General features: G+C 43.1%; 3 protein-coding genes across 3 annotated transcripts in view; 2 read left to right on the top strand and 1 right to left on the bottom strand.

The window, feature by feature from the left end:
• Nucleotides 1-26,278, top strand: part of LOC147999169 (disks large homolog 5-like) — a 130,439-nt gene that overhangs the window by 57,720 nt on the left and 46,441 nt on the right. The gene's annotated exons all lie outside the window — the stretch shown is intronic.
• On the bottom strand, nt 1,067-5,738 carry LOC147999172 (uncharacterized). The gene is made up of 6 exons (XM_087596337.1): nt 5,587-5,738; nt 4,402-4,561; nt 3,092-3,235; nt 2,294-2,460; nt 1,466-1,571; nt 1,067-1,342 (listed from the first exon to the last, which is right to left on the bottom strand). Exons 1-5 carry the CDS (start codon nt 5,711-5,713, stop codon nt 1,507-1,509), a joined length of 663 nt encoding a protein of 220 aa, XP_087452463.1. The 5' UTR covers nt 5,714-5,738; the 3' UTR covers nt 1,067-1,342; nt 1,466-1,506.
• Nucleotides 18,169-23,046, top strand: LOC147999171 (disks large homolog 5-like). The gene is made up of 6 exons (XM_087596416.1): nt 18,169-18,301; nt 19,367-19,526; nt 20,781-20,924; nt 21,557-21,719; nt 22,436-22,496; nt 22,667-23,046. The coding sequence occupies exons 1-5, from the start codon at nt 18,220-18,222 to the stop codon at nt 22,463-22,465; spliced, it is 579 nt and encodes a 192-aa protein (XP_087452542.1). The 5' UTR covers nt 18,169-18,219; the 3' UTR covers nt 22,466-22,496; nt 22,667-23,046.

Below are 26,278 nucleotides of genomic sequence, written 5' to 3'. Positions count from 1 at the left end.
AAGACTACCTTGCTTCTCTAACAGCTGAGCTTTTAAAAGCCCTGGTGTGACAGCAACTGTTGGTGGACATTCTGGATTATTCCTTCTGTACTTTAACTCTCTGTGTCACTTCCACCATCAGTAAGTTAGTTCAATTCCATAAATTGGAAATCCATCACCTGGAAGAAATACTCTTTTTTTTTTAAAGATTTATTTATTTATTTATTTATAGTATACAAGTACACCGTGACTGTCTTCAGACAGACCAGAAGAGGGCATCATATCTCATTACAGATGGTTGTGAGCCACCATGTGGTTGCTGGGATTTGAACTCAGGACCTCTGGAAGAGCAGTCAGTGCTCTTAACCACTAAGCCATCTCTTTAGCCCAAGAAATACTTTCTGAATATGATCTGAGATTGGCCATGGAAAAAGGGTAGCTTGAATTGTCCCACCTAGGTTCTGGGCCTGCACAGGCCTGCTCTCCAAAAGAAACCTGTGTTCACAGCTGTTGGCTGGCTAAGAAAGATTTCACGAGACGTGATACACAGCCCTCGGACTTCTGCTTCAGTCATCTGCACAATTTCTCCCAGACGATATCCTCATACCACCAGTAGGCAGGTGATGAAGCTGTCCAGAACACCAGAGCTCTGTAGGGATGCCTGGCAACCTAACACGTTGAGCAGGCAAGTTTAGTAAGTTCCCTGTGAACACACATCTCCTGAGATCTCTCTATTTTATCATAGGTGATCTTGTCCACCTAATACAGCACCTCATGTGGAATAACAAAAGCCACCTGCAGGAGCTGTGGTGATGACTCACAGGTTAGAGCATCTGCTGCTCTCTCAGAAGAACCACATGCCCCTAACAATTGGGTAAAGTATGTCAGTGATTACATCATAAAGTGTTTGTTGGAGACACAGCCACATTATCCACACAAAAAACACTATCACACTGGGTACCCCTTAGTGAGTTTGAATTCACTTATTAGCCCAGGCTCCATGGAACATGCAGAGATCCATCTCTAGCTGTCAGTTCTAGGACCACAGAACCCTTGAGTAAGATTGATGGTCTTCAGAGTCAAGAGATAGAATTCAATATTTATTCATAACAAATACATTTTTACAACACAACAGGATTAAAATGAATAAAAATATTTAAAAATATTTGAAAGTGAAAAATAGTAACAAGAACACAGAAATATGAAACAACAAAAAGAAAACTTCAATTAAAATCATAACAAAAAAATTTCTAAACATAAGCATATTCTTAACGAACATGTAGAAGCACAGACGTATTGCTGTTTCTCCTCTAGCACACATAATGAAAGGCGGTCCCACAAGCTGTCTCTCAAGTTGTGTTTTCTGAAGAAGAAAGTGAGTAAGACCTCAATCAGTCAGGCTGGCTTAGTGTTATATAAATTTAGGGTCTCTAAGAAATGACAAATTAACTCTGAGGAAGAATATTCATCCAAAAAATATTGTTACCATTCAGGATGTTTGTCATCAGGGACTCCTGAGAAAGCAACTCATTCTTCAAGAAGCTCTCTTACTGGGGTGTGTCCAATTCCAGCTCTCTTGCACTTTCTGAGACCTGGGAGAGGAACACAGTTTTTAAGACACTGATTTGGTGGGGAAATGCTAGCCAGCTCTCAGAATGCTGCCTTCAACCACCTCAGTTCTATTGGACAGTCGACATGGACCTTTTAACTGATATCATTGTTGCTAACTCTGCAGTCAGGGCAAAATCCCCGGCAAGCCTCACTGTAATGTGGGCTGACTATATGGGACCCAGACTTATACCAGTGCAAACCAAGAACAGGGCAATGGGAAGAGACCTCATTGGGTTGCAGGAAGAAAGGAGATGTCCATATGTCACCAAGGTTAAAGCCAATGACAAGTACTAATTTGACATTTGCACTTGGTTCTTATCCTGGAAAGGTGCTTCCTACACAAGAAGTCACATTAACACAGAGTGTCATTTGTCAAAGAACCACGAACTTGTTCAAAACTCTGCATAGGATCCAATGTATCACATGGATATGCAATAATGAGGTATGTTATTCATCTGTCACCATTTCTAGACTGCAGCTTCAAAAAGATCAGCAAAATATACTTGCAATATAATTCCATTTCTGAAAAGTGGTTAACTTCCCAGAATACTTGTGCATAGGCAGAGCAATGAACAATGCCATTACATGAGGTGGTTGGCTGGTTGTGAGTGTAAATTAGAAAGGTGGTAGGAGGAAGCACAGATGTATCAAATTGGCAAATTTTATCAGATATTGTTAAGGTAACACAGCTGCTCCTCCGTACCTGATGATGCTGGGTCTGGACGTTGCTGGTCTTTATCTTTCTTGTTGAAGTCAACCAAATATTTCTGGTTCAGTGCACACTCAAGATGTCCCTCCTTGCTCCCCTGTTTCAGTGGGACCAACTTCTTCCTCCATGTGTTCTCCATCAGGAGCTGGCTGAGCAGGTTTCTGGAAATACAGTCTGCATAGTAAGATCATGCTGGCCCTTTCTCCCATTCCTACTCCCAAGTCCCACTAACTCTACCAGGTCCCAGATACCCATGAAGACTTAATAAAATACATCTTGATACACATAATGCTGCTGCACAAACCACAAAGAGTTAATTCAGGGAAGAATAAATTCTTTGCTTGGCCCGAGCACCAATTAGTGTCCACATCTCTCAAAAAGAACACAGATCTACATCTATCCATGAAAGCCCAATGCATGGGGGCAACATCAATTAGTAGTGGGCCAACACCCTCAAAAAAGGTCAGTAGTACCAAGAGAAGGTCATGCTAACCATGTGGTCCACACACTGAGTGTTGTAAAACCTGGTGTGACCCCAGAGGTCCAGGTCAGCATAATAACCTGCTGACTTCAATCAGTGCTGTTCTATCTAGAGCCTTCTGCAGATGCCTAGACAATCCTGGGATGAGGAACACTCTTTTATGGAACTGAAAACTGAGTCCTAATGACCCTGGCACACTGATGTGTAAACAGCACAAGAGATAGAATCATAGCTGAAGACTGTCCAATCCAGAACAAAGAAAGTCAGAAATGGCCATTCCACAAGTGATAGCCTTTCTGACCAGGACTTACGTAGAGAAGGTCACCTCCTTCTTCAGCTTATGGCTGTTCTCATGGATCTCAGTGTTCTCCATCTCTAAGTTGTGCAGAATTGACATGACCGCCTCCTCCATTCTCTCCAGGCCTTCATAATATGGATTTGGCCTGAAGTGTGGCCTGGCCCCAAATGATAGAATACAATGAACATCAGCATTTAGGAATATATGAACTCAGGGTGGGTCCTGTACTACCCCAGTCCTGGAAGGACACCTTCTGAATTCTACATATTGGGATCTTCTTCAGCTTCAGAAACGTGTTTTTCTGCGTCCAGGACACCAGAATCTCAGCATCCAGATGGAGGGCTCCCTGGCTCCCTTTGTTCAATCAAGAGGAAATCTGCAGTCAAGCCAGTTAAGCTATCAAGTGCCTAGGCCACACCTCTCCATGCTCCCCCACCCCAACACAGCCAGAAACCTGTGATTTCTTTTCTCCTGTTTTGATAACAGACCATATATCAAAACAAAATTATAATCTGCACAAAGAATAAAAATAAACAGACAAACGTGGTCACATAGTCAAAGAACTGTGTTGTTGACAGTGGGGCTCCCAGAACAAAGCATTCAAATCACCATGAAGGTGTTACAAGTAAATACTCAGGCCAAGACATAGACCCCTAGATTCCAATGTGGAGGGAAATATAAACATTTAAAAGTTGTCCATATGCATTTGGATGTATGCACACACAGACTCACAGACTAAGACACACCCAAAAAAAGTGAAATGTAAACAGAGTCAGAGAAAGACAAATATGGAAACAGAGAGCACTGTGAGAACTAGGAGAAATGCATGCACCATTGCTGTCTCAGAGGGCAAGACACACAGACAATAACAAACAGGCCTGAGCCTGAGACCTTCTAGTCAAGCATTGAGATGAACAGTTTGGGACCAGGCCCCTCAGGCTGCTGCCTGGATCTTCCAGCACTCAGTCCCCTGCCCAGCAAGTACAGAGCCTCCCCATAAACTGACTGCAATTCCAATCTTGCAAAGCCACCAGCTGTAAAGGGCTTTGCAAATGCACACTGGGCACTCACTCTCCCTGACTTTATTCCTCAATTGTTCATTCAGACTACTAGTTCTGTTTTTCAATAAATGGAAGCAGATGAGTCCAATTTCCATCTCAATCCTCAGGGTCAGGTTCTGAATCTCCTCTATATGGGAGGTGAGGTTTAGCACAGGGTGGTTAGGGAGGCACAGCTTTCTAGAACCCAAAACCTTAATAGGATAAGATGAAGGTGACCTTGCAGACCCAGGAATGAAACAAGAGCCTTTGGAGCGATTCATACCTGTAGTTCTTGGATCTCTCTGTCAGGAACCTCAGGCGATCTCTCAGGTCATTTCTCTCCTCGGTAATGAGCCGCAGCTCTTCAATCAGCCTCTCCTTTTCCTTCTTGGGCTGATTCTTGCTTAGGGCAGTTTCAGGGGATGATGTTTCTCTCCCAGCGTCTGTAGGTAGAAGAACACAAGTGAACCTGCATGGGGAGAATGCATAGAGTGTACATAGACCACAGTTAGGCCTAAACAGGAGAACAAACCTGGAACCCAGTGTCACTGCTAGGTGATTGGTCTATGCTTAAGAGGCCTCCTCAGTGGATCTCAGTTCTCGCACTACTCTATAGAGACCAAGAGATGTAAGCAGCCAGGTGTGCCCTATGCCGGACATCACGTGCTTACATGGACAATGGAGATGGCTTCTCCAGGAGTATTATCAGCTGGACAGGGTACAGCTTGGTTTCCTCACCCCTGTGGTTTCAGAACTCAGATGATAAATTCACCATCCACAAGACTTGAGTGATTGGAGACACTCAGATGTCCTACCCTGATACTCTAGGCCAACAACTTTGGATTTAAAACGCATTTCCAGGGAGGACATGGTCAACAGACTTATCAATTCCCCTATTTGAAATACCCAATGCCCGAGAAGTACCCATAGGTTACAGGCTGAATCTTGTTCTACACGTTCCAAATAGTTTTGGTATTGTAGAAACATGTTTGTAACACACATCTCTAATATATAAAGCTAACAATGACCCTGCAATTAGAAGAAATCAGAGAAGGTCTAAGAACATAAGGTTATTGCCTGGAGCACAATTCTCCCCCTGTTCCTACTGTCAGATATCCACTGTATTTAAAGAAGCAATGATAGTGAAATACATTGCTGCCCTGTCTAAACTCAGAAAAGTTAGACTCTCCATGACTCCTGATGGTGTTATTATATCAATGTAACATACCAAAGAACTGAAAAGTAAAGGCCAGAAGTTCACAGTATAATAGCATTGGCCTTACCATATCCTCCCAGTGGGGATGGGGAAACTAAAGTTCTGAAATCCTTGGACTTTAAGAAATTGTGATATTCGTGGAAATTCAATTCCTTTTCAGATGCTCCATTTGCTGTGGCCCATTGCTAGAAAGGTCAGCTTAAGCCTGCAGACCCCTGACAGGAAGCTCAAAATATACTGCCCAGAACTTACTACACATTCCCCAGAAGTGCTGTCTTTGTCCATCATTACTTTGAGATGAAAGGCCAGACTCCTTCACTCTAGTCTCTCCACAATCAACGTTCCCCCTCCCAAAACGGTTGTGAAGACAGGAAAACATGTCTTAGGGTGTAACCACCAGACTCAATCTAAGAGAAACTAGGGCACTGGTTGTCACTACAACACTGGTGACATAGCAGAGGATGCCAAGAACTCTCTAGGAGACAATAGAGTGTCATAGAAGGGACAGCTGATGTCATGGGGAGCAGACTTTGCCTCCTGCTAATGTTCTCCCTGTACTGAGCATAAGCAGAGGTGCCCTTTCCAGGAGCCTTTCCTGGGGCAGAGCCATTGAGCATCTCCTGCTTCCAAAGCCAAATTTTCCTCAAGGCTTGATTATAAAAAAACCTTAGTAATTCCTATGCATCTAAATGAATGTTTCCTTCCATATCTTGCCCAAAAATGTCTCATTCTAACTCAAATTGTCCTCATTCACCAATGTTAGCCATTAAACTTCCTGAGATTTCACACCAGCTTGAATATGCAGTCAAAAGTTCTCCTGTCTCATTATTACGGGTGCTTTAAATCACATCCAGAAATAGTCTGCATGGTAGGTTACAACATGGGTGTGTGTTAGGGGAACACTCATGAAGTCATGTGCTTAGCAATCGACAATTGCCAAGAAATTCCTTAGGAGAAAGAGTTGACGTCTTCAAAGTGCTAGGCAAAGTGTGGAGACCAGTTGGCAGAGTAAAGTGCAAATTGTAGCCAACAGTGAAGGGAACCTCATTCTGCTTGTGGGGTTCTCCTCTCTGCACCAATATCGACAAAGGAGCACTGCTCACAAGCCTGAGTAACATATACCATGAGCTTCTGTCAGAAAAATAAAATAGTCAAGAGATATAGGGGGTGGACATAAACGTCTAAAATGAAGCTATAAACATCATTAAGTGGATAGAGTAAGGTCCCAGCACCTGTACACTGGAAATGGCCACCACTCCAAACACAAAAGCATCTATCATAGTAAAAAATGAATACTGTGTAGAATTCACACATTAACACTGATTGATCACATCCGTAGTTCAAATTTTTGGGGCAAATTCATGGCCCTAACTATCTTTCTCTCAACTTATATAGCAAAAAATAAGACAGAAAGAGAAAAAAAATTCAAAACAAAAAGCTCAAGCTTCTCATATGATGACTGCAGGAAGTGTTATATGGTAGTCAGTTCTGATTAGACCATTTAGATAGAACAGTGCACAGTGACCCTTAATGTGATGGGCCCTATATAAAGCTTTTTGCAATATTGGAATTTTAACAAACCTCATCCAGAATGTACAGAAGAGGCAAGGAAGTGATCACCATGTTCTTTCTCTCTATCTGGTTATTTTTCTGCGTCCTTGATTGTCAGGCATAGAACAGCAACAATCTGAAATACCTGGTAGACATGGAAAAAGGTGGCTAAAACTATAGTTGTGGGTTACACACCTCAACTGTCAAAGGCTAATTTTGTCCTCACAGTCCTTGGAGGCCACTCTTGTAAGCCTATTTATTGGAAAGTGGAAGGAGGTTCATCTGAGCTAAAAGTGAACCTGGCCAGCCAGGGAGAGGGCAACATGTGATACTTGAGAGCCTGTCAAAAACCAGCACAGAAACCCACACTTCATTCAAAGCATCATCTGTGAATTCTTGATTATTTATCATTCTCTCCCTACCAGTCTTTCACTCTGGAATGATAGAAAAGAACTGGAAATGATCTTCCTATTCTCAGGACGTTGATCTCTCTTTCCTTAGGTGCACATTAAGAACCCATGCAAATGGGTATGACCATCTGAACAACTTAGTATCATCTACTCAGTATATCTAGCCTAATACTGTGCCTATGGCAATCTCAAGCTTCCCTGAGTGTTGCTGACCCAGCAAGAAGTATAAAGTACTAAGGTCAAACCCCAATAATCCTTTCAAGGGTTTAGAAGAAAGCCATCAGAGAAACTCCACTTCTTTGTCCTTAGATTAAATCACATTGACACAATGTGAACCTGGTGGACTATTTAACCAGACATCTTTCTCCTAACCACAGCTTTCTGAGTTCAGTCCATGTGAGCCTGCATGGGGAGAATGCATTGAGTGTACATAGACCACAGTGAGTCCTAAACAGGAGAATGAGCCTGGAACCCAGTGTAACTGCAAGGAGTTTGGTCTTTGCTTAAGAGACCTCCTCAGGGGGTTGGGGATTTAGCACTTGCCTAGGAAGTGCAAGGCCCTGGGCAAGGCCCTGGGTTCGGTCCCCAGCTCCAGAAAAAAAAGAACAAAAAAAAAAAAAAAAAAAAAGAAAAGAGAGAGAGAGAGAGAGAGAGAGAGAGAGAGAGAGAGAAAGAGACCTCCTCAGTGGATCTCAGTTCTCCCACTACTCTATAGTGACCAAGAGATGTAAGCAGCCAAGTGTTCCCTATGCCTGCTGACACACGCAATAAATGCAGTAAATTTTAATTTCTGTTCAATTGTTCAGTAACTTACTTACACTTGCATATTGCTTTGGAAGTTGTGGGGCTTTATGATCAGCATTGCATTTAATAATACATAACCAATCATCCCTCCTAGAATGACTCTGTATATAGAGAAAGAAAATTTATTAGAATGGCTTATAGGCTGTGGTACAGCTAATTCAACAAGGAATGGAAGGTCTAAAACGCAGTAGTTGCCCCTGTTGAAGCCAATCCCCCTAGCATAGCTGTAGCCATTTTGTTCCATGCCTGCCAGATAGTTCATATTCTTGCTGTAATATGTCGCCTATCATTGTTTCTGAAAATAATTTAACTCACAGCAGGGTCAGGCATGATCACATAACTTGTGTATGTTTTTCTTATTGGTTATTTTGTTTATTTATATTTCAAATGTTAACCCCCTTTCCAGTTTCCCCTCCAAAAACCCTGCATTCCACCCCTTTCCCCAGCCCCCTGGAGGATGCTTCCCCACCCACCCGTTCCCAAACCACTGGGAGGAAGTTGTTTATATTGTGAGGTTTCTTAATCTTAAATTCCATAAGTATAAGCTTCATGTAGGACCAATAAAATTAAAGGTCAATATGAGGCCTGCAGAGATGGCTCCATGGTTAAGAACACTGACTGCTCTTCCAGAGGTCCTGAGTTCAAATCCCAGCAACCACATGGTGGCTCACAGGCATCTGTAATGAGACCTGATGCCCTCTTCTGGTGTGTCTGAAGACAGCTACAGTATACTTATATGTAAATAAATAAATCTTTAAACAGATAAAAAGTCAGTATGAACCTTTGTTGTCTAAAATGGCTTGAGTCAGGGCTGACAACCAGACAGCCCTTACAGCACCTGCCTATGAGCTCACAGTTTAAGGCTTTATAAACTGACATAGAAAAATGTCCAGGGTCCTAGCCTGACAAATTCTCAGCTATGTCTCTGATGATCAGTCTTAGGGTGGGCATTCAAAAAACCATCCCTCTCTAAGTGAGGTCAGAGTTTGTGTGGTTTATGGGGCAACTCCTGAACCCCAACGGTTTTGTCCATAAGGCTGGATATTTCAGCTGCTCTTCAGTACATGCAGGAATCCTGAAGAAGTAGGCAAATTAATGAAGCAAACTTCCTTCTTCCATGTCCTTGATATGAGCTGCCAGCAGAAGGTGTGGTCAAAACAATAACCAACAGATTGGGTAAAGATCTTTACCAATCCTATAACAGATAGAGGGCTTATATCCAAAATATACACAGAACTCAAGAAGTTGGACCGCAGGGAGACAAATAACCCTATTAAAAAAATGGGGTTCAGAGCTAAACAAAGAATTCACAGCTGAGGAATGCCGAATGGCTGAGAAACACCGAAAGAAACGTTCAACATCTTTAGTCATAAGGGAAATGCAAATCAAAACAACCCTGAGATTTCACCTCACACCAGTCAGAATGGCTAAGATCAAAAACTCAGGTGACAGCAAAAGCTGGCGAGGATGTGGAGAAAGAGGAACACTCCTCCATTGTTTGTGGGATTGCAGACTGGTAAAACCATTCTGGAAATCAGTCTAGAGATTCCTCAGAAAATTGGACATTGAACTACCTGAGGACCCAGCTATACCTCTCTTGGGCATATACCCAAAAGATGCCCCAACATATAACAAAGACACATGCTCCACTATGTTCATAGCAGCCTTATTTATAATAGCCAGAAGCTGGAAAGAACCCAGATGCCCTTCAAAAGAGGAATGGACACAGAAAATGTGGTACATCTACACAATGGAATATTACTCAGTTATCAAAAACAATGACTTTATGAAATTCATAGGCAAATGGATGGAACTGGAAAATATCATCCTGAGTGAGGTAACCCAATCACAGAAAAACACACATGGTATGCACCCACTGATAAGTGGATATTAGCCCAAATGCTCGAATTACCCTAGATGCACAGAACACATGAAACTCAAGAAGGATGACCAAAATGCGAATGCTTCACTCCTTCTTTAAAAGGGGAACAAGAATACCCTTGGCAGGGAATAGGGAGGCAAAGTTTAGAACAGAGGCAGAAGGAACACCCATTCAGAGCCTGCCCCACATGTGGCCCATACATATACAGCCACCCAATTAGATAAGATGGATGAAGCAAAGAAGTGCAGGCTGGAAGGAAACAGATGTAGATCTCTCCTGAGAGACACAGCCAGAATACAGCAAATACATAGGCGAATGCCATCATTAAACCACTGAACTGAGAACGGTACCCCTGTTGAAGGAATCTTAGGAAGGACTGAAAGAGCTCAAGGGGGTTAAGACCGCATATGAACAACAATTCCAAACAACCTGAGCTTCCAGGGACTAAGCCACTACCCAAGGACTGACCCTGGGCTCCAACTGCATGTGTAGCAATGAATAGCCTAGTAAGAACACCAGTGAAAGGGGAAGCCCTTGGTCCTGCCAAGACTGAACCCCTAGTGAACATGATTGTTGCGGGGAGGGCGGTAATGGCAGGAGGATGGGGAGGGGAACACCCATTCAGAAGGAGAGGGGGAGGGGTTGGGGTATGTTGGCCCGGAAATTGGGAAGGGGAATGACAATCGAAATGTAAATAAGACATACTCAAGTTAATAAAGATGAAAAAAAAAAGGTGTGGCCCAGATTAGATGTGGGCCTTTCCATCTCAAAAGATCTGAATTAAAGATTTATCTTCTCATCTCAAAGATTTGGATTAGAAGTAGGTCTTCTTGCTTCAAATAATTTAATTAAGAAAAAAAATCCAATGGTGATCATGCCTTTAGCCTCAGCATCCAGGAGGCAGAGGCAGGTGGATCTCTGAGTTCAAGGCCAGCCTGGACTACAAAATGAATTCCAGGACAGCCAGAGCTACACAGGGAAACCGTGTCTCAAAAAAAACAAAGAAGAGGAGGAGGACCAAGAGGAGGGTGTTGAAGAGAGGAAAACAGAAAGAAGGAAGGAGAGAGAGAGAGCGAGAGAGAGAGAGAGAGAGAGAGAGACAGAGAGAGAGAGAGAGAGAGAGAGGGGGAGGGATCCCCCTCACAGGGCGTCAAGCCATTTGGCATTAGTTAATTCCAGGTACACTCAAGTTGACAACCAAGAACAGCAATCACATTACCCGTGGTTGTGATCTCACCCTGGTAGGCTCCTGAGTAGGAGGCTGAAGCAGGAGAATTGACATAAGTCTGATGCCAGCATGAACTACACACGTGTTCCAAGCCAAGCCAATCTCAGCTACAGTTTGAGATTCTGTCTGAAAAATATGAAAGAGAAAGAAAACATAATTTCCTAGAGCAGTGTTTCTCAACCTTCCTATGGCCTCAACAATTTAGAACAGTTCCTCATGCTGTGGGGATCCCAACTACAAAATTATTTTGTCGCTACTTCACAACTGTAAATTTGCTACTGTAATGAATCTTTATTGTAGTGTAAACTATGTGATAGGAGACCCCATGTGGGTCACGACCCCCAGGCTGAGGGCCTTTGCCCTAGAGGTGGTCTTGGCCTAGTTTATATAGTTCATGTTATAATGTGCTCTCTCAGCGTTTGAAGGTCAAGTATATTCACTTGTAACATCAAAACTTAAAAGTTCAGTTGAGCTGCTGGCTGGTACGGTCTGACATCCCCCAGAATACCTTTGCCATTTTGTTCCAGGCCTGCCAGCCATTTCATATTGTTTCTGTAACACGCCTGCCGTCACTGACGAGGAGAAGGGACTTGGCTCAAGGACATGCTGACCACACACCTTGTTTTGTTCTGAATGTTCTGTATGCGGTTTGCTAATCTAGAGAAATTCTACACCTGAAGGAGTGGTTCCCTGAAGTGGACACAGGTGAAAGTCTAAGGCAGATGTGTGAAGGAACGTTTCACTGAGGCAGACACAGGTAAAAGGATGTTCTGCTAAAGCACGCATGTGAAAGGACACATGATGAAGGGTTCTGCACTACGGACACACATATATTGGTCTGCCTTGCATTCTGTAGTTGAGCTGCATTTGTTGGGACTTCATAGAACCACAGCAAAGACTCTTCTGGTGAGCTGTGTGGTTTCTCACTGTTTCCTTGGCCTCGGGCTGATGGGCAGAGTGATGTCAGCTGAGACAGACACATGTGCTGACACAGGACACACGCTGAGGCCAGGCCCATGGAGGACACGGGATATTGAGAGGGAGTTTGGGCGGAGGCTGAGCTTGGCTTGCATAGCTTGTTGGTCTGGGGTCTCTGCTGATCTCTGCTCGCCTGAGAGCTGCTCTTACTGACTGTGTAGCATCTTGGCTGCTCTTTGTTGCATTTGGACAGCCCTCAGGACCAGGCACTCCTCTCCCTTAACCATGGCTGCTGTCCTCTTCCTCTCTCCTCTCCATCACACATGTTCTTTCTTTATTCTCTGGCAGCTTCTTCCTCCTTCTTCCCTCCTCATGATCCTCTCTAGCAAAGCCCTCAAAGCTCCCCTCCCCCATCTCTCTGCTGTGCAGCTGTTGGCTGTTGGCTTCTTTATAATCACAGTTAACTGGGAGCAGGGTCAGATTTTGGGGGTTAACCACTCCTGAGTTCTACAAATTAGCATTAAATACAAGCAGCATTAGGCCAATCCACTACAGGGATTTTTGTTTGGTTGGTTGGTTGGTTTGGTTTAATTTTCATTTACATTTTACTTGTTATTTTATTTTTGGCTATTTTTTATTAAACGGTTATTTTATTTATTTACATTTCAACTGTTGTCCTGCTTTCCACACTCCCCTCATCAAACCTTACATCCCGTTTCTGCTCAGCTTTGCCTAAGTGACAGTGCTCCCCACCCACACATATCCATCCCCACCTCACACCTCTAGGGTCTGCATTTGGTGGGGCAATAGGCCTCACCTTGAACCATAGAGCATCCTTGCATACACTTTGGCTGGCAGTATGGTCCCTGGGAGCTTGGGGATTAGGGAAAGAGGATCTGTTCAGATATTAAAGCCAATGATTGCTGCATTCTATTCTTTTTCTGGTTATAGGTGAAATTATGTTTGTGTGCTTCTCTTTTCTTAAATTATTGAGAGAAGATTAATTTCTTGGTTTTTCTTGGGTATAGTTTAGTTTATTTTCTTGGAATTTTCCTCCTATTAGCCTCTGTTGTGCTTTCTTACAGAAAAGAATTCTTTAAATTTGGTTTTGTCATGAAATATCCTGGTTCCTCCTTTTATGGTGATTGAGGATTATGCTGGATATAGGAGCCTGTGTCTGCATTACATCTGCCCAAGATTTTCTGACTTTTAGAATCTCTGTTGAGAAGTCTGGTGTAATTCAGATACGTCTGAATTTATTTGTTACTAGATATTTATACCTTACCCCTTTTAATGTTCTTTCTTGATCTGTGCATTTAGCATTTTAATTATTATGTGAATGGAGGAATTTTTCTGGTACAATTAGTTTGGTGTTCTGTAGGCTTGTTGTACCTTTATGGCCTTTTCTTTCTTTACCTTATGGAAGTTTGCTGCTATGATTTGTTGAAGGTGTTTACTGGATCTATGAACTAGAAATCTTAATTCTCTTCTCTATCTATTATCCTTAGGTTTCAACATTTAATTGTGTCCTGAAAGTCATGGATGTTTTGGATTCAATAAACCATACATGTTTATCTGAGATGGGTGTTTTGTGCTTTGTGGGATGACCTCCTTGACCCCAGGCTGCATGAAGAATCTCAGCTGACAATGGGGACATAAAATATAAGTATGTGTAGCAAGACCCAGGCCTCTTCCAGGTTCTTAGATATTAACTGAGAACCTCAAATACAGTAGTAATGTGATAGTGTGTTGTGAATCTAGTTACTATTCTCTATTTTGATATAGATGACTCTTTTTGTGTCATGGTCAGCTTATAATGACTAGAAGACCTAAGCTTGAGAATAACCAAAGACTACATTGCTTCTCTAACAGCTGAGCTTTTAAAAGCCCTGGTGTGACAGCAACTGTTGGTGGACATTCTGGATTATTCCTTCTGTACTTTAACTCTCTGTGTCACTTCCACCATCAGTAAGTTAGTTCAATTCCATAAATTGGAAATCCATCACCTGGAAGAAATACTCTTTTTTTTTAAAGATTTATTTATTTATTTATTATATACAAGTACACTGTGACTGTCTTCAGACACACCAGAAGAGGGCATCATATCTCATTACAGATGGTTGTGAGCCACCATGTGGTTGCTGGGATTTGAACTCAGGACCTCTGGAAGAGCTGTCAGTGCTCTTAACCACTAAGCCATCTCTTTAGCCCAAGAAATACTTTCTGAATATGATCTGAGATTGGCCATGGAAAAAGGGTAGCTTGAACTGTCCCACCTAGGTTCTGGGCCTGCACAGGCCTGCTCTCCAAAAGAAACCTGTGTTCACAGCTGTTGGCTGGCTAAGAAAGATTTCAGGAGACGTGATACACAGCCCTCGGACTTCTGCTTCAGTCATCTGCACAATTTTTCCCGGACGATATCCTCATACCTCCAGCAGGCGGGTGATGAAGCTGTCCACTCTCAGCTCCCCTTCAGCCATCTTGTGGGCACCAGACTCTCCTCCCTGCAGCAGGAACAAGGGCTTCTCCATGGTGGCTGCAGCAGCAGTGGTGGTTTGGCATTCTCACCTAGGAGGCCCTATGCCTTTCTACCCCAGTTCCAACTCACCTCAGGCCCGGGCCTTCCCCCCATCCACTTCCCATGGAGCAGGGAGAGCAGCACCCACTAGAAATAAAAGGGAAGCCCTTGGTCCTGCCAAGACTTAACCCCCAGTGAAGGGATTGTTGGGGGGAGGGTGGTAATGGGGGGAGGATGGGAAGGGGAACACCCATAGAGAAGGGGAGGGGGAGGGTTTAGGGGGATGTTTGCATGGAAACCCTGAAAGGTAATAACAATTGAAATGTAAATAAGAAATACCCAATTTAATAAAGATGGAGAAAAAAATAGAAAGAAAAGGCACACATTTAAAACAGAAGAATATGGACCCTAATTTTAAACCACAGCTCTGTCAATTAACTATACCTTTAAGGAAGCTCAGAAAAGCAGGCCAAACAATTAATATTTTCTCGGTTTAAGTAAATAATAATGTCCGCTTCTTGCTATTGTGGAGGGAATTAAATAGATAATATGTAATCATGGAAGTTTTGAAGTACCATCCATTTTTCTGTTCATTAAATTAATCTTACTCATTTCATTGATCAAATATGTATGTTTTCTTTTCATAGTTACATGTATAATAAAACCAGTATAAAAACCTTCAGAATATTCAGTTATTATAGATATTTGTCATTTCTTACAGAGGGCAACTATGATTGGCTACACCCAATTCTATAAAAAACAAAACTCAGGAAACCTGGCCCTTGGCAGCAATGAATCAAGAAATATCTAGGATGGTGGGGCATGAATTCTGCCAAGCAATGACCTCAGATAGGTGGGGTTGTGAGGAAGATGTGTGGTGGAATAGCACACTAGATTCACGTTGTATCATCTTGATTTAATCGAAGGACAAAGAAGTGCAGTATCTCTGATGGCTTTCTTCTAACCCCTTGAAAGGTTCACTGGGGTTTGACCTCAGTTCTTCATTCTTCTTGCTGGTGCAGCAACACTCAGGGAAGCTTGAGATTGCCATAGGCACAATATTAGGCTAGAAATGCTGAGTAGGTGATACTACGTTGTTCAGATGGTGATACCCATTTCATTTGTTCTTAACGTGGACCTAAGGAAAGACAGATCGAGGTCCTTAGAATACAAAGATCATTTCCAGTTCTTTTCTACCTTTCCTGAATGAAAGACTGGTTGGCAGAGAATGGTAAAAATTCAAGAATTGGTAGATGATGCTTTGAATGGAGGGTGGGTTTCAGTGCTGGTTTTAGACAGGTTCTCAATTACCCCATCTTGTTCTCTACGTTGCTCGTCAGGTTCACTTTGAGCTCAAATAAAGCTGCTTCCACTTTCCAACAGGTCGTCTTACAAAGGGGCCTCCAAGGACTGTGAGGACAGCATTAGCCAATGAGAGCTGAGGTGTGTAACCCACAACTATAGCTTTATCTGAAAGACCCTCAGACAGAGGAGACTCTCTCTCGCTCCAGTCCTGAGGACAATCACCACCCCATGAACACACAAGACTCAGTCTTGATGTAAAAACAAGAGGTTTACTTTGGGATACCAATGCACTGGGGCTCGACACGGTCCTCACACAGGAGGGATGTGAGGAGCCTCAAACAACAGAAATATACAGCTTAAATAGTCAGTTAAGATTACACAGTTTCCTTAGCTCAGCTATTTCGTGCCAAGGATAACTAGGCAGATCTTTCTCGTCCTGGAATTCCTGGGATAAGGCCGTAACCACATCAATGAGCTATTTCAGTATGAAGGACGTCTGACTTGATATATGTTTTCTTATCCTGGGGTTCCCAGGACAAGGACCAAGGATATCTGTCTTGGCAGGTGTTTCTCTTCTGGAGTTCCCAGGACAAGGCTATAGCTATGTCAGCCTATACCACAGCTGCATTCAGTACCCAGGACATCTCACTTCTATAGTCGTCAGTCAGCTTCCCAGAGATGTTTCCTGTCTTCTAATTGCCCTGCAGTAAATATGTTCTGTACCCTCTGTTCTTATGGTCCGGCAGCTTCCTAGAGAGTGGGTGGGAATGTGCTTTCTGTACTTTCTGTTCTATTGTCTAATGTGTAGGGGCTAAGCGAGGGCCAGCTTAAAAGATTCTCATTCGTAAGAAATGGCTGTACTGATATCAAACGGGGATCTTTCATATCCACTTTCTTCCATGTCTACCAGCCATCTCAGATTGTTGCTGTAATATGCCTGACAATCAAGGACATAGAAAAATAACTTGATACACAGCAAGGACATTGTGATCATATCCTGTGTTGTTATGTATGTTCTGGATGAGGTTGGTTAAAATGACAATATTGCACAAAGCTTTATATAGGACCCATCAAATTAAGGGTCACTATGCACTGTCATAGCTAAAATGGCCTGGTCAAAAGTGACCACTGGATCACTCTTCTGTAACTTCACATGAAAGGCTTGTGCTTTTTTGTGTTTTTTAATTTTTCTGTTTTTTCTTATTTATTTATTTATTTATTTTTTATTGTTTTATATGTTGTCAGGAGGATAGTTCAAGTCATGGATCTGCCCCCAAAATCTGAGCTTTGCTACTAATACTGTAAACAGTATTAGTGTATGCATTCAATAAAATAACTTGGTTTTTTTTTTTTAAGTAGGATAGATGCGTTTGTGTTTTGTGGGGTGATCCATGAAACAGGAGTGAAGATGCTTGTTTCTTACTCTGTCCACTGAGTTATGTCACCAGGCTTGTCCTACTCCTTTGCCTGCACCCGGCCCCCACACACATCTGCTGACTATTTTATTTTTCCGATGAAATCATATGTTATAGCTTAGAGAGGCCTGTAAGCAATCCTGCTTTGGTAACTTAGGTGCAGAGAGGAGAGCCCCACACTCAGCCTGAGGGTGCATTCACTGGTGGATCCAATATTTCAGTTTCCTCTGCTAACAGATCACCACATTGTTGCCAGGACCATAAAGAATGCAATTCTTTCTCCTAAGGAATCCGGTGGCAACTGTCAAATGTTAAGCACAAAGCTTCAGGTTGTAAGTATAACACACACCCACATTGCAACCTACCCGATAGGCTATTTCTGGGTGTGATTTCATGCACCTGCACATGATGAGACAGGAGACCTCTTTGGCTACTTATAGGAACTGGTGTGATTTCTCAGTAATCTTTAATGGGTAATATTGCTGACTGAGGAGAATTTGAGGTAGGATGAAACATTTCTGTGCAGGGATTGGGGAGGAAGCACTCATTTAGATACATAGCAATGACTTAGGTTTTTCCAATCAAGCCTAGAGCCAAATTTGGCTTTGGAAGCATGTGGTGCTCAGTGGCTATGCCACAGGGAAGTCTCCTGAAAAGGGCACATCAGCTTTTGCTCAGTACAGGGAGAACATTAGCAAGGAGGCAAAGTCTGTTCTCCGTGACATCAGCCGTCCCTTCGTGGACATTCTATTGTCTCCTAGAGAGACCTTGGAATCCCTGTGATGTCACCAGTATCGTTGTGACAACCAATTCCCTACTTTTTCTCTTAGTGTCCAAAGGATATATCCACAGACATGTTTGCCCGTCTTTGTAGGCGCTTTGGGAGAGTTGATGTTGATAGAGAAGAGTCTAGAGTGAAGCAAACGAAACCTAAAGGTAATGATGGACACAGGACATGGGGAATGTGGAGTAAGTTCTGGGGAGTGTATGTTGAGCTTCCTGTCAGGGGTGAGTGTGGGGGCCTTCAGCTGGCCTTTATAGCAATGGGCCACAACCACTGGAACATCTCCACAGATATTGAATTCCATGATTATCACAATTCCTGAAAGTCAAGGTTTTCACATTATTAGTTTCTCCATAACCACATGGAGTATATGGCACTGCCTATGCTATTATTGGGTGAACTTCTAGTCTTTACTTTTACCGTGCATTCGGTATGTTAAATTGATATAATAACACCATCAGGAGGCATGGAGGGTATAACTTTTCTGAATTAAACAGGGCATCAATGTACTTCACTTTCATTGCTTCTTTAAATTCAGTGACTATCTGACAGTAGTAAGAGGGAGAGAACTGTGCTCCTGGCATGACCTTATATTCTTAGAACTCCTCTGACTACCTCTGGCTGACGGGGCCAATCTTACCTTCATATATTAGAGGTTCTGTGTAGCAGATTTTTTTCTAAAGTAGCCAAACTATATGGAGCAGGTAGAGAAAGAGCCTGTAACCTATTGGCACTTCTGGGGCATTTGTCATTTCAGTAGGGGGAATTAATAAGTCTGTTGACCATGTCCTCCCCCTACATGACTTTTTAATGCAAAGTTATTGGACTAGAGTAACAGTGTAGGATATCTGAGTTTCCCTGATCAATCAAGTCATTGTGGATGCTGAATTGATGATCTGACTTCTGAAACCAGAGGGGTGAGGGTCCTGAAACCAGGTTGTAGCCTGCGTACCTGATAATAATCCTGGAGAAGGCATCTCTCTGGTACTTGTAAGCCTGTGTGGGCGGCATGGGGAACACCTGGCTGCTTACATCTCTTGGTCTCTATATAGTAGTGGGGGAACTGTGATCCACTTAGGAAGCCTCTTACACATAGACCAAACTCCTTGTAGTGACACTGGCTTCCAAGCATGTTCTCCTGTTTGGACCTCACTGTGGTCTGTGTATGCTCTATGCATTCACCCCATGCGGGTTCACTTGTGTTTTTCTACCTACAGAGGCCTGCAGACAGACGTCATCCCCTGAAAATGTCCTAAACAAGGTGCAGGCCAACGAGGAAGAGGAGAGGCTGAATAGAGAACTGGAGCTAACTACCAAGGAGAGAAATGAGCTGACAGATCGCCTCCTTTATGTGACAGGTGGATCCATGAGCAAGAGGTATGCATTGCTCCAAACAAACGATCTTGTTCTAAACCTCATCTCCCATAGAGAGGAGATTCAGAACCTGACCCTTACTGAGGAGTGAGATTGAAAATGGACTCTCTGATTCTGCCTGTTGAAAATCTGAACTTGCAATCTGAGTGAAGATTTCAGGGATAAAGTCACTGGAGCATGAGTTCCCAGTGTACAATTGGAAAGCCCTTGACAGGTGGCAGCTTTGCAAGGTTCTAGGTGCTGTGAGTTTGTGGACAGTGTTTGTACTTGCTAGGAAGGTGACTGAACGCTATCATCTCCTGGCAGCAGCCTTAGGTGACAAGTCCCACAGTGTTCATATCAATGCTTAAGTAGAAGGCCTGAGGCTCTGGCCTGCTCCTTCCTGTCTCTGTGCCTTACACTCTGAGACAGTAATGGTGCATGCATTTCTACTGATTCTCATTGTGCTCTTTCCATATTTGTCTCTCTTTCTCATTCTCTGAGTCTGTTTACTTTTCTTTTTTTTTTTTTTTTTTTTTTTGGTTCTTTTTTTCGGAGCTGGAGACCTTACTTTTCTTTTCTTGTGGGTGTGCCCCAGTTTGTGTGTCTGTGTGTGCACAGCTTTGCATGCATATGCACAACCTTTATGTTTCTCTATCCCTCCACCTTTGGAATTTAGGGGTCTGTTTTTTGACCTCAGGATTTACCTTTATATTAGTTTCATGGAGGTGTAAGTGCTTTATTTTGGAAGCCCCACTTTCAATAGCACAGTTCTTTGCCTGTGTAGTCACATTTGTCTATACATTTGTATGCCTTGGGCAGATTATAAGTTTGTGGCAATATCTGGTCTCATCTCCAGAATTATGTGTACTGTCTGCCTCTAGAATATTAGTTATTCGGCTTGTAGCATTCCACTTGTCAAAACAGGAAAAATGAAATCAGAGGTTTCTGGATGTGTGTGTGTGTGTGTGTGTGTGTGTGTGTGAGTGTGTGTGTGTGTGGTTGGGTAATCTCTGTGGCCTAGGCTCTTGACAGCATAACAGGTTTGAATGCAGATCCAGCCCTCCTGATTGAAAAAAGTGAGCCAGGGGACCCTTTATCTGGGTGCTTAGTTTCTGTTGTCCTGGGCACACAATTCCAAGTTTCTGAAGCTGAAGATGATCCAAATATGTAGAATTCAGAAAGTGTCCTTCCAGGGCTGGGGTAGTACAGGACACAGCCTGAGTTCATATAATCCTAAACCTCGATGTTCATTGGGTTCTATCTTCCTGGGGCCAGCCCCTACTTCAGGCCAAATCCATTTTATGAAAACTTGAAGATAAAGGAGAAAGAGGTCATGTCATTACTGCACAACTTAGACACAAAGAACATTGAACATCGTGAGAAATTTCAGGAACTCAAGAAGGAGATTAACTTCTATCGGTAAGTACTGGTCAGAAGGGCCCATCACTTGTGGAATATCCATTGCTGCCTCTCTTTGTTCTGGACTGGAGAACCTGTAGCTCTGGGTCCATGTCTTCTGCTGTTTAAATATCACTGTGCCGTGGGTCTTTTGGACTCAGTTTCAGTTCCATAAGAGACTGTCAGTTATCACCACAGTGTCTATGCATCTTTAGAAGGCTCTGGATAGAACTACACTGATTCAGGAATCAGAGTGTTATTAGGCCAACCTGCGGCTCTGGGGTCATACCAGGTTTAACAAAGCTCAATGTGTGGACCACATGGTTTGCATGACCTCCCTTGGTTCTACTGTCCTCTTGTGGTTATTTGCCGCCTACTAATTGATGTTGCCCCGATGCATTGGGCTCTCATGGGTAGTTGTAGATCCCTTGTTCTTTTGGAGAGACAAGGACTCTTATTGGTGCTTGGGTCACAGAAACAATTTATTCTTCCCTGGATTGGCCGTTTGCTGTTTGTGCAGCAGCCTTACATGTATGGATATGTATTCTATGAAGTCTTTATGGGTATCTGGGTCCTGGTGGAGTTTGTGGGATTTGGCAGTTGGAATGGGAGGAAGAGGCTTCAGGATCTTACTATGCAGAGTGTGTTTCCAGCAACCTGCACAGCCGGCTCCTGATGGACCAGGCATGTATGAAGAAGAAGTTGGTCACATTGAAGCAGGAGAGCAAGGAGTTACAGCGATATTTATTTGAGTTGAACCCGAATGCTGAAGACGAACAGGAGAAGACCAGCAACCTCCAGACCCAGCAAAATGTGGTAGGAACAAGCAGCTGAGTCAGATTAACAATGTCTGATACCATTTGCCTATTGGATACATCTTTGCTTCCCCTATCATCTTTCTAATCTCCCCACACCCAGTCAGTCACCCACCTCATGTGATAGAGTTATTCATTGCTCTGTCTATGCACAAGTATTCTGGGATGTTAACCACTCTTCAGAAACTGAATTATGGGCAAGTACACTTCTCTGCCCTTTTTTTAACTGCAGTCAAGAAATGGTGACAGAGGAATAACATATCACATGACTGCATCTCCCTGTCATAGATTGGATGCTATGAAGAGTTTTGAACGAGTTCTTGGTCGTGTGACAAAGGTCATACAGGGGTCATGTGATGGTTGGAAGCACCTTGTAGGGATAAGAACCAAGTGCAAATGGCAAATGAGTCCTGGTCATTGGCTTTGACCTCAGTATCATGTGGCCTTCTCCTTTCTTCCTGCAACCCAGTTAGGTCTCTTCTCCTTTCCCCGTTCTTGGTTTTCACTGGTAGAAGTTTGAGGAGCAGCTTGTTCTCCCACAGTACTGTGAGGGTTGTTGGTGACTTTCACCAGGCTGCAGAGATATCAGCAATGATTTCAGTGAAAAGATCAGTGCTGTCTGTCCAATGCAGCTGAAGGGACAGAAGGCAGCAACTTCACAGCTGGTATGCATGTCCCCACCAAATCAGTGTCTTAATAGCTGCCTTCTCCTCCCAGGTCTCAGGAACTGCAGGAGACATGGAATAGGACAGATCCCAGGAAGACAGCCCCCTAAAGAGTGAGTTTCTCTGTCAGGAGTTCCCTGCTGACGACAATCCTCAACAGTCAAAGACTTTTTTGGGGAGAATATTCGTCTTCTCAGTTAATTTCCTCATTGTATAGAGACCCTAAATTTATGTATCCGTATGCCAGCCTGTCTCATTGAGGTCTTTCTCCTCTCTCGTACAGATAACACCATTTGAGAGCCATCTGAGGGGACTGCCTTGACATCTTGTGTCCTAGAGGAGAAACAGCACTACAACTGTGTTTCTAAATGTTCATTAAGAAAATGCTGTTAAGAAATATTTTTGGTTATGATTTTCATTGAAGTTTTCTTTTTGTTATATCATAGTTATATATTCTTGTTACTGTTTTTCTTTTTTTTTTTTTTTTGCTTCTTTTTTTCGGAGCTGGGGACCGAACCCAGGGCCTTGTGCTTCCTAGGCAAGCGCTCTACCACTGAGCTAAATCCCCAACCCCTGTTTTTCATTTTTTATACCATTTTAGTTGTTCATTTTATGCCTGTTTTTTGTAAATTGTATTCCTTATGAATAAAAATTGATTTGTAACTCTTGACTCTTAAGACCATCTTATTCAAGGGTCCTTTCCCCTCCTGTAGACTTAGAACTGACAGCTGGATATGGATCTTTGCATGGTCCAGGCAGCATGAGTAAATAGGGAATTTAAAGCCACCAAGGTGTACACAGGGTGATAGTGTCTTTTGTGTGGATAATGTGACTATTTTATGGACACACATTATGATGAAATCACTGACATAGTGTATCCATGCTGTCATGTGTTCTGCTCATCCTAATCTATATCAGTCTACAACACACATTCCTTATTGACTGTTTGCCCAGATATTGAGTAACACACACTCATGCCTGTAGAGCTGCAGAAAAAATGACAACTTTCACAAAGGAATATAGAATAATCCTAATCGAGAACCATGTGCCTCGGTTTTTCTTACAATACAGCATTAGTATTAAACCACAAAGATAATAACCATCAACGTCATTTTGGGAAATAGGTTTTTATAGGTGCTGTTTCACTTGATCATTCATATGCTGTGTTTTTTATTGTTGCTGATTATATTTATTTTTATCATTTAACTCAATGGATCTTTTTTTTTCAAATGTATGTCTGGGCCACTCCTGAGTGCATTTTCCTCATGATCCAAAAGAGGGAATAGCATTCTCCATTGTAGATGATTGTTAGGGACCATGTGGTTCTTCTGAGAGAGCAGCAGATGCTCTAACCTGTGAGCCATCACCACAGCTCCTGTAGGTAGCTTTTGTCCTTCCAGGGCATGTGCTATACTAGATGGACGCCATCATCTCCCATTAAGGAGAGAGATCTCAGGAGATGTGTATGTACAGGTGGTTGAGCGGTGCCTGCTCAATGTGGGAGCCTGCTAGGCATTCACACCGGGCTCTGGTGCCTCCACTGCTCATTGTGCATTCAGGATCACCCTCCAGCATCACTCAGTTTCAATTCCAAACAGATCTTTCACTTACTATCGATGATTATATACATTAAGCACATCTGATAAAATACAGAAGAGACTAGCCTCCTTCTACAGGCCAACTTGGCATAATGAATTCTTTTGATAGAAAGCAAGATAATTATCTTAATCTATGCAGTTTAGGGAGGTCCTCAAAAGCACCCATAGTGAATGCAGACTGCAGCTGTGACCACATGTTTCTTTTGCAGAGCAGGTCTGTGCTAGCCCAGAACTTAGGTGGGATAGTTCATGTTTCACCTTTTACATGGAAATCTGTGATCTTATTGAGAAAGTATATTTTCCACGTGACTCATTTACAATTTATGGAATTAAACTGACTTACTGAGAGTGGAGGTGACTCAGAGAGATAAAGTGCAGAAGACTTATCCAGTATGTCTGCAAACAGATGCTGTCTCATTAGTGCTTTTCAATGCTCAGCAGCTAGAGAAGCAAGGGAGAGGCATTGGTGACTCTCAAGCTTAGGTCCTCTAGTCATTATAAGCTGAGCATGACACAAAAAGTCACAGGTATCACACTAGGATCTAGTAACTAGATTTAACCAACCTACCACATTAATGCTATGTTTGGTGGTATTTTTTGCCCTCTTAGGACCTGGAAGAGGCTTGGGGTTTTCTAATCCTACTCATAATTTATTATCCTTCCCAACACTATGGGCTTTGTTCTGTTAATGCTAACAGCGGCATCCAATACCTAGGATATTTTCTACTGACATGTGTGACGTGAGACAAAACAGTCCCTGTCATCCCTCACCTGAATAAACTTCCTTAGAGGACAGTGTAGTTGGAGGGTCCTTCTTTCCTCTCCAAGATCGAGAAACATTTCCAGTCTTCAGACAAGTGTGTCAGCCATTGTCCAGTGACTGTCTTGAGATGTCCACATTGTCAGCTGAGTGAGGGCAGGTCAGGGCAGGGCAGGGCAGGGCAGGGGATTGGGGCAGAGTCCATGAGATGTCAGTAGGCAACAGGCCAGCTGGGGCTAGTGTGGGTACAGGGCTTCTAGTGTGGGTGTGAGAGGAGGAAATTAGGAATGGTCAGATTCTGATGCAGCATATAGGCCGGAAGCAGCTTAGATCATCTCAGTGCCATATAGGGACATTGTAGACACTGATGGGCAGTGTGGGGATGGTAGGGTCCCATATAGAGCTCTCTGCAGGTGTCAGGAGAGCATACAGTGGCTCTGTCAGACTTATGACAATCAGGCAGGCACTGGGTGCAAGTGAGAATCATGGGACAAGCCCTGTGTGCAGCCTGGTTTTGGGACATTCCCAGGTGCCCCATGGACTGCAAATTAAAGGCAAAGGACACAGGGAAGCCAGCAATTCCCATGCACAGGACATAAATACCTGTAGAACTTTCTAGAATTTCCATAGACTATCTGTTACTAGTCCTCATTATAGAAGGCAACAACATTCTGCCCTCTACTTCAACTTGGTGAGACAGCTATTCTAACTCCAGCAGGAAGGCCTCAGGGAAGACAGTAAGAACAAGCAGGTGACCCCTTTTATATTGAAACAGGGTCTTCCTATGGAGCCCAGAGTGGCTGTAGGATACTAATGCTCCTGCCTCACAGTGACTAGAATTCCAATCCACCCTCAAGAGCAGTTGATTCATCACTAGATCAGACTAAGGACATGTGAGGCCCCAGGGTGCTAGGATTACCAGGGTCCTAGTAAGTTTCTCCAGCCTAAATTACAACCTGAGTCAGTGCTGCTATTTGGGACACTGCCTGATGCCCAGTGACATCACACCTTGGAACTCTTTGTCAAACATAAGCTGTTATGGGAATGAAGTAGCCACACAATAAACACTGGTCTGGACACTCCTAGGTCAAGAATCCCCTGTTGGAAATGCCTTGGACCGCAAAATTTTAAATTCTAGATCCTTCTGCGTTTTAGAAGATTTATAAATACAAAAAAAGAAAGATGGGCATAGTAATTTAAGCCTGTGATCCCAGTCATGGGAAACTGAGTAAGGGTGATGGAAGACTGTAAGTTCCAGGCCAACTAGTGTTTCAAGAAAAAAAAAAAAAGGCATGGGGAAGATTCCACTCAAGTGGAAACCAAAAGGGTTTCACATGGGCCCTGCCATCCACTGGTCACTACATCCACTCTCATCACCACAGCCACAGGCAGACACTGGGGAACATTTCCCACTGTCTCTCTTTGGGATGCAATCCACCCCATGATTCTATGTGAGGAATCCCCCAAAGGTTGCATCATGTGAGGGACCTAGAAAGTTCCAAGATTGGGAGAATTTAGGAGTTTATAATTAGGGATG

The sequence above is a fragment of the Rattus norvegicus genome, chromosome 19, assembly GCF_021556685.1.
Source record: "Rattus norvegicus strain SHRSP/BbbUtx chromosome 19, alternate assembly SHRSP_T2T, whole genome shotgun sequence".
Lineage (NCBI taxonomy): Eukaryota > Metazoa > Chordata > Mammalia > Rodentia > Muridae > Rattus > Rattus norvegicus.
Note: the sequence above shows the minus strand (reverse complement) of the source record. Positions and strands in the feature narration are given on the sequence as shown.

What these genes read in the sequence shown, in the direction of transcription:
- LOC147999171 (XM_087596416.1), top strand. Translation starts at nt 18,220, where the DNA reads ATGTTTGCCCGTCTTTGTAGGCGCTTTGGGAGAGTTGATGTTGATAGA. An exon ending in GAAGCAAACGAAACCTAAAG is followed by an intron (nt 18,302 to 19,366) that starts GTAATGATGGAC and finishes TTCTACCTACAG; the next exon opens with AGGCCTGCAGACAGACGTCA. An exon ending in AAGGAGATTAACTTCTATCG is followed by an intron (nt 20,925 to 21,556) that starts GTAAGTACTGGT and finishes GTGTGTTTCCAG; the next exon opens with CAACCTGCACAGCCGGCTCC.
- LOC147999172 (XM_087596337.1), bottom strand. Translation starts at nt 5,713, where the DNA reads ATGTTTTCCTGTCTTCACAACCGTTTTGGGAGGGGGAACGTTGATTGT. An exon ending in GCACTTCTGGGGAATGTGTA is followed by an intron (nt 4,562 to 5,586) that starts GTAAGTTCTGGG and finishes TTCTACCTACAG; the next exon opens with ACGCTGGGAGAGAAACATCA. An exon ending in AAGGAGGTGACCTTCTCTAC is followed by an intron (nt 2,461 to 3,091) that starts GTAAGTCCTGGT and finishes CTGTATTTCCAG; the next exon opens with AAACCTGCTCAGCCAGCTCC.